The sequence below is a fragment of the Aplysia californica genome, unplaced genomic scaffold (genome assembly GCF_000002075.1).
Source record: "Aplysia californica isolate F4 #8 unplaced genomic scaffold, AplCal3.0 scaffold00018, whole genome shotgun sequence".
NCBI classification, from domain to species: Eukaryota; Metazoa; Mollusca; class Gastropoda; order Aplysiida; family Aplysiidae; genus Aplysia; species Aplysia californica.
In genome coordinates, this window is record NW_004797288.1 from 207,595 (window position 1) to 215,634 (window position 8,040).

The window sequence follows — 8,040 nt, forward strand, 5'->3', positions numbered from 1 at the left end:
GGGTCTAGAAAACTTGTACCCCATTTCTGATATCGGTGGCAATGTTGAATGTTGCCTTGAGCAAAAATGTCAAACACCAGGTGGCTGTTTATGTTTCTTGCTGTTTTTGTTGACCAAGAGAAAAAAAAGACCCCCCCCCCAAATGATAATTTTTCACATAGACGACTGACTTCATGTCTTTCAAATCTACTAGTGTAATGTAATGTGTGAGACTCAGAAACGGAGTCGGCTTGTGTTGGCTTTTTTTTTTTTTTTTTTTTTTTTTTTTGGAAGGCAGGAGAGGGGATGGGGTGGAGGGTTCTGGTAATGTTGTGAAATGCGGTATTGAATGTGAAAATGGCCAAGCAGTATAACTTCGGAATAGTTTATCTTTTCTACCCATTTCAATTGAACGAGAAACAGTATTATTTATATAACCACCTCCCCCTTTCTTTTTTTTTCCTCAGCTCCACCAGCATCACTCCCATGATTCCTCTAGGCTTGAAAGAGACGACCGCCATAGATTTTACTACTGCTTTCAAGGTAATTGTAAACAATTCATTTATTTTTGTATGTGCATGCATTGTTCTTAATAAGAAAATTGCTTGAATCTGATTCAATTCAAAGGTAACGTCACTGACATATGAAGCGTGCGTATTCAAAGTTTTCTGTGGGTCACAGTCACAGTGTATTCTGCTCAGGCACAATGTCCTGCCATTGTTTCAAAATGTTTACCTTTTCATTTCGTCTTTCATCATGTGTCCTACTTTATGTAGCTTATTCAGCAATGACAGTCATAATAGATTGCTATTATATAGCAAATGTCACTGCTAAATTGTTTCAATGGGGGTGTGAAACACCTGCAATTACGTTTCTTTCATTTTGTGAGATGTCAGCTCTGAGAATAAAAATTACATTTCTTTCATTTTCGTGAGATGTCAGATAGTGGGCTTAAAGTATCTCTAAGAATAAAAAGGTGTCTTCATGACTGCTTGTGAAATTGTTGTGTGAAAGCCAAATTTTGGCTCGTTTCTTGAAAAAGCTAAGTGAAACGTTTCTATGGCATGACCCCTCTCAGGATGAAATCTTGGAGCATTACAGTGAGGATGGGGAGAAGTACCTTGGAGAGATGAAAGAACTACAGGACCTCCGAGAGGTGAGAACAACTTTACTTTCAGTGAGATAATTGTTGAAAATAGCCACCCCACTCCACTCCAAGAGAGTGTAATGGGTTCCTTGAGTTATCTGAGGAAATACTGGGTTATGTTACAAACTGCTCAACAAGTCGGTAAATCACTTACAATCCCGGAGAAGAAAAGTTAGCATTACCAGAAATCTTGTGTGATGAAAAAGTGGGAATGGTCAGAAATTACTGTTTGAAGATTCAAAACAAATTTTCTTCCTCAATGATCTGACATTTTTCGTGTTTCCTTTGTTTCGGTTCCCTGCAGTGTATTTCATACTCAAAGGAAAATAGGAAATGAAAATAAGCAGTTGTATTTTTTTATTTGTTTGCACAGTTAGTCAGCATTTTAAAAGAATAGAACAAGAGATCACCATCATGCAAGAAAAATATTTTTACAGCTTTTATAATATTGTGCTTATCGATATGTTTTGTTATTTTTCACTGAGAGTCGTGTACGACTGCGAGGTCATTCTGGAGAAAAAATGTGAATCATGGGAAAAAAATTGATTCTCGACATGCCTTTCTGGTGTTAGAAGTGCATTATATTAACATTTCATAGTTTCATGTTTTACTTTGATTTTATTTTTTGTTACCTTTGTCTTTGAATAACTTTTTCACAGGCAGTACGCACTCCGTCCAGGAATCAGGCTGGCGTAGAGCTGCTCATGGAATATTTCAACCAGCTCAGCTATGTGGAGCGTCGCTTCTTCTCCAGTCGAAGACAGTTGGCCGTGTTTTTTCATTGGTTAGTGAATATGTCTTTGTCTGTATGTTGGTCTGTCTGTGTGTCTGCATTTCTTTATAGTTATTTTTGTTTATTCGTCCTGTCTCATTCCTTTACTCCAAAAAATGTGACACAGGTTGTGTGTATACGTGGGTTTTTGTGTTTTCGTATCTGATACTTCCAAAATGTTTCCTCTTCTGCTCTGTTGATGTTTAATTGTTTAAAATTTTGATGTTTGGAAAGTGCATAGAGCATACTGTTGAGCGTGGATATGTGCTATGTAAATGCAATTATTTTTTTAATTATTATTATTACTATTATTGTTATGTATACGTGCATGTGTTTTTACGGTCCTGTGCATGCAGCCAAGAAAAATTTCCCTCTTGGATAATAAAGTATTATCTTATCTTATCTTATCTTTTCTTATCTTATCATATCATTATTATTATTACTATTATTATTGTCATTATCATTATTATAGATATTATTATTGCTCTCTGATATATCCTGTACATATCCATTCATCAGGTATGACTGCCTGACAGGTGTACCCAACACACAGCGGTCCATTGGCTTTGAGAAAGGCAGTGTTCTGTACAACATGGGGGCCCTGTACACACAGATTGCGTGCAAGCAGGTAACAGTTGCTCCCATTCTCTATTGGTTTGGGGTTTTTTTGGGGGGGGGGGGGGGGGGGGGGGTTTGTTGGGAGAAAGAGTTTTTCGGCACTTGCAACACAATTAGGTCATGTAGGTGCTGAAGTATAGAGGTGTTACAAGAGAGTAACAAATATAACATGAAAAAATAAGGAGCGATGAGGATGATAGATGTTGATAGAACAGAAGGAGCAAACCACACCAGAGAACCTGCCAACCTCCCACTCACATTTTCCATTCTAATTAGCTTGTCAGATGAAATATAATTTGCATGTATCTCGGTTTGCCAGTGTAACCCAAAGTTCCCCCATGGGGGATCAATAAAGTGGAATTTATCTATACTATTATCTATCTATGTAGCTTCTTTTATCTTGAATAATTGTTTTGATTTGGCGTATCAAATTTTCTGCTCAGGATCGTACAACTAAAGAAGGTGTGGTTCAATCCATCGTTAACTTCGAGAAAGCTGCGGGAATATTCCAGTACTTGGCAACACACTTCAGCCACGCGCCCAGTCAGGACATGCAGCAGGAAAGTCTGGCGATGCTCGTCTCTCTCATGTTGGTAAGTGAAAAGTTCTTTCTGTCTGCCAAGCTTCAAATTAACCTTTTCAAGATATCTCCCCACCCATTGTTGACCAGAAAAGTGGCACCCGCCATTGAAATACTCCAAAAAACGCCAGTCTTCAACGCTTGTGACTGGTCAAAGGGTCCAGTAGTAAGTGAGTTAAACTGGTGATTCTTTTGGACAGTGTTATTTTAATATATGGTCGCTTTTAAGGACAAGTGGGCTTACCCAGATTTCGGGGGTTTCCAGAAATCTTGACCTACACCAAAAGTGGGAATTGTCCTATCTATAAGAGAAGTTTGGTTTCAGTGGTGTGTATATTTGTTTGGTTATAGAGAAAACTCTCGTGGTCTTTTAAAGGAACTGAACATGGGGCAAAAACTGTACATTAGATTTTCTCAAAACAACATTTTTCGGGATATCCCCCTTGTGCTTAAAAGCGACCTTACAGAAGAAAGAAAAACAACTCGAGATGGGGAAGTGGGAAATAGTTGTGTACGTTGGACAGGTCGTTACAGTGGTTTTGACTGTTTAAATTTTGTGCTATCAGAATGAGACTGGTGTGGTAAACTAAAAAACTCCCCTTAACTCCTTATCTCCGAAGGGGATAAACGCATTTTTTTGGTACTGAATCTAAAATTTGACGAAAACGTCACTACAGAGGTCAGTAAATCGAAATTCGCGAACCTATTATGATAGTACTTCATCTAGTGAATGAAATTCCGGTGAAAGAAATCTGTTTTCGGCAATTTCTGAAAAGTAATTTGATGTCGAAGTCGTCATAAAGGAATGTGCCCGAGCCCTGAGCCGCTGTCAGCAGCTCACCGACACAGCAGTTCCGACCGTGAGCCCCTCTAAGCGGCTTGCTGGAGATAAAGAGTTAAACTCTTGTGGTTCTGGAGTGATGTCAACTTTGTGTCGTCATCATTTCAAAGTTAGGAATATGTTGGGGGGGGGTGGTTATATCATGTAAAGATGACCACCAACCTTCCCTTTCTAACTTGTTCCCTTCTTCCCTCCACTCGATGTGTTTGTTTGTTATATTGCTGAGGTTCAAATCCGTTTGGCTTTTGAGATGTTTGCCAAACTAGTTACTTCATTTAGTTATTTGTCCATAATGGCCATTTCAGCCTTTTTTATGAGTAGGTTTATATTGTCTAGATTCCTATCCCTTGAATTGGCTGTGTTGCATCTAGGCTACTTGTTAAATTTTCTCTGCAAGATCGAGCCTGTAAAAGCAACATACTTTTCTGTGATTTGTGTTTTATACTTCTTTTCAGTTTTACTTTCATTCTCAACATTTCCGATGAATGTGGTTTTTACAGCCGAAGTTAAACTATCCATATACTGTGACTTGACCTCTAAAATTATTTTTTGTTTTTTTGTTTTTTAGGCCCAGGCACAAGAATGTGTTCTTGAGAGTCGTCTCATCTGTGGGTCCAAGGACGGCATTTTTGCCTGCACACAGATAGCTCAAGAAGCCTCCATGGTATGGTCAGACAATCCATTTGGGGCAGGGGGGGGGGCAAAATGAAGGGTAGGATTGGGAGCGGGGGGAGGGGGGAATATAACAACAAAGTATGCAGCAATGGTTTGTTGTAAGGAGGGGGAGGGCCTGAGATAAACAACACATTATACTTTAATGGTTTGCATTTGAAAATATCAGACAAGCCCGTGTAATTCTGTTTCTGAATAGATAATTGAAGTTTGTATTCTTTTTTCGTTTATGCGTCAAGTTGTAGCTGTGGAGCAATTATATGATGGGAATGGGTAGGCTGTTAATTGAATAGATTATAGAGAAGACAGTCGGAAAGTGATGTGTTTCTGTTAACAAACAAATGAGTCTAAAACTTCTTTTTCTATTCTATTGATAGTGGGTCTAAAATGTTTCCATAAGCAAATGAGTCTAAGACTTGTTTTTCTATTCTCTTGATAGTGGGTCTAAAATGCTTCCATAAGTAAATGAGTCTAAAACTTGTTTTTCTATTCTATTGATAATGGGTCTAAAATGTGTTTCCATAAGCAAATGAGTCTAAAACTTGTTTTTCTATTTAGTAGAAAGTGAGTCTAAAACTTGTGTGTTTTGATCTGACTCAGGTCTCTCAAAGGTACAAGGATACTCACGAGAAAATGTCTCTTGAGCCCACCAAGAGTTACCTCCCATTTTCCTGGCTGGCTATGGCCGAGACCAAACAGCATTTCTTCCGGGGTCTGTCCCACTACTACATCGCCCTGGCCCTGTTGGAGCAGAAAGGTAGGTCCTGATGTTGAATTGCTCATGTGGGTTTTTTTTGTCCTTTTCCTTTTATCATAAGCATGGTGTGGTTTGATGACGTCTTTAAGCTTTTGTAGGACCTGTTTTTTCTTTTTTTCCTGTTATTTCTGTCTTTTAAAAAAAACTTTTTTCTATAACTAAAATTGATTAAAATGATCTGACTTTTTCTGTGTCCATGTTCTTCTCTTGACACAAACACAACGCTAACAAAAAAAAACAAAAAAAAAGAAACAAAACTGACCAAGACAAACTTTTTAAAGTGTCAGTTAAGAAGTACCTTTTTTTGTATATTTTGATGATCTGTTTGCTTTAAACCAGGTCTGGTCTGGTATCCTTAAGATGGTCAATTGGCCTGAAAAAGAGGATGCACCCGTTGTAGCTCCGAGGATGGAGCACAGAAGAGAGATTGTCTTTTGTGTTTGTAAATGCAATGCAACCCCCGTGAATCCAACTAAGATCATTATGGAGGCGGTTATTCTTAGTCTTGTTTGTTTGGGCCAGCTGGAGGCTGAATGGGATGCCATTTTTCGGCAAATGGCTAGCAGTACTCTTTAAAAACCTTCCCCATATGGGAATGGAACTCTCATCTTCTGTGTGGACCGGCGAAGTGCCGTTTCTCCATGTGGACCGGCGAAGTGCCGTTTCTCCATGTATGTTCATTATAAGAGAGAGGTAATAGTTATAACAGTTCAGGACTCATTAGTTGAATGAGACAGCAACAGAGGGAAGAACAAAGCTCTTTCTCAGTGCATGGAATTACAATCTCAGCATGAAATGACACTTCTATTGGTGCGAATATTATGAGGGGCTAAGTGTTCTTTTGTCCTCCTATTTGTACATTTCATGCCTTCTATATTTTTCTTCTGTCCTGTGATCTAGATAGCAGAGAAGGGAAGAAATTGAAAATGATGTTTGAGGCCATACATGCAGAGTCAGAGTCAACGGAGAATGGTGTGCAACAGGTGCCGGTGACTGATGATGAGCAAAAGAATTTAGGTATGTGCTGGTTTTTACTTTTATTACCCAGTGGAGGTGGGTTTCTTTGACTCCTCTTCTTATTTATCTGTGTGCCTTCCTTATAATGTCATTGTTTATAAATGTTTTGAAAAGTTGACAGTAGGTAGTTGGCTGATGCTGTGGTGTGGTATGTTTCTTCTTTCCTATCAAACATGTATCATCTTTTTCTCTACTTCTTTTTTGTTTTTGTAACTTTCTTGTAACACCTGTAATCTTCAGCACTTATATGACCTAATTGTGTTGCAAGTGTTGTAAAACTCTATTTTAACATACAAACAAACAAAAGAACTTAATAATAAGGTACCGTTTCGTTTGTAGCTGAAAAAGAAAAGAAGAATGAAAAGCAAAGACGCCTGTGTGGGTCTCTGTAGGGAGATTTATTTTTACAGTGATATGCATAATGCTGCCGTAATGCCTGATGTAATGAATAGTTGAACATTGTTGATGTGGGCAGTGAACAGTAAAAGTAAAAATAAGATGATTCCGTCTCATGTCATTTGTTATTTTTTTTTTTTAAAAGGTTAATATCATAAATTTTGTAGGGCACCACTAGTAGGCCTTACTCTGCTCCATATCTTTCACTCTGTTGTTTCTGTCTGTCTTATTTTTTCTTTTCACTAAATGACTATTATCGTTTGATGTGCTTGTCTTGATTCAGACTCGAACTGTCATAGTTTGATAGCTGGAAAGCAAGTTTTATTTTAATGTATTTAATACATTAATTATTTATTGGTTCTTCATTTTGTTTTGTTTTCCTGCAGGCAAAGGCCATCTCAGAGAAGCTGTTGTAAACCATGAAGAGTCCATACGTATTCACAACCTATGCAAGCAACTGCGGAAGATTGATTCGTTCAGGGATATTTTACAAAAAACCCATGAAAGGTAGCAACAAATCATGAGTGTTATTTAAGGGGAAAAAAAATTATATCCGAGTTTTGTTTTGCTTGCTCACCTCTTAATGACTCCTTACTATTTTTTTTTTTTTTTCACTATTCAAAGTGAGACTGCAATGTTCCACACATTAAGAACTTTACTCACTTTAGGATAAAAGTGTGGCATTCCCAGAGAGAGAAATTATTTTTGTGTCAATCCTGATCTAATTTTAGTATCTGACACTATCAGTATTGAATTCTGAATAAGAGAGATTTGAGGCTAGCGGAAACATCTTTAGCATGATGTAAAAAAACTGATCATATTTCAGTATACTGTGTTTATCATGACGTACCTATTAATGCATGGTGTGGAAAATGTAATACTTTTCGGGAACAGGGATCATTTTTTTAATTTTTAACCCTGTTGTGGTTTCAATTTCTTTATGTATCAGTATTCATTGTGTCTTTTGTCACTACTGTGGTTGTTGATTCTTTTGTACCTGATGTAGTGATTTTAAGCATTTCTTTCTGCATCTTATTGTACGAAATAAAGGATTAGTGTATTTTTCCTCCTAGTTCCGAAAGTATAATTATTGTAGTGGTTGGTTTAAAAATGTGGTTGTTGACACCACTGGTGGTGGGTGGTTGGCGGGTGCTCTGGTGTGGTTTTCTTCTTTTTTCCTATCAAGCATCTAGTGTCCTTATCTCCCCTTCTTCTTTTTTATGTTTGTTACTCTCTTGTAACACCTCTAATCTTCTGGCGC

The 8,040-nt window shown here is 37.8% G+C and overlaps 1 protein-coding gene across 1 annotated transcript in view; it reads left to right on the top strand.

Annotated features, from left to right (window-relative positions):
* Positions 1-8,040, top strand: part of LOC101855920 (rhophilin-2) — a gene marked incomplete in the record, with an annotated part of 64,941 nt that overhangs the window by 52,106 nt on the left and 4,795 nt on the right. Inside the window, 9 exon segments of the mRNA XM_013086222.2 lie at positions 447-522; positions 1,058-1,135; positions 1,786-1,910; positions 2,418-2,526; positions 2,960-3,109; positions 4,506-4,601; positions 5,210-5,366; positions 6,267-6,383; positions 7,166-7,286. Coding sequence (XP_012941676.1) covers positions 447-522; positions 1,058-1,135; positions 1,786-1,910; positions 2,418-2,526; positions 2,960-3,109; positions 4,506-4,601; positions 5,210-5,366; positions 6,267-6,383; positions 7,166-7,286 — 1,029 coding nt within the window.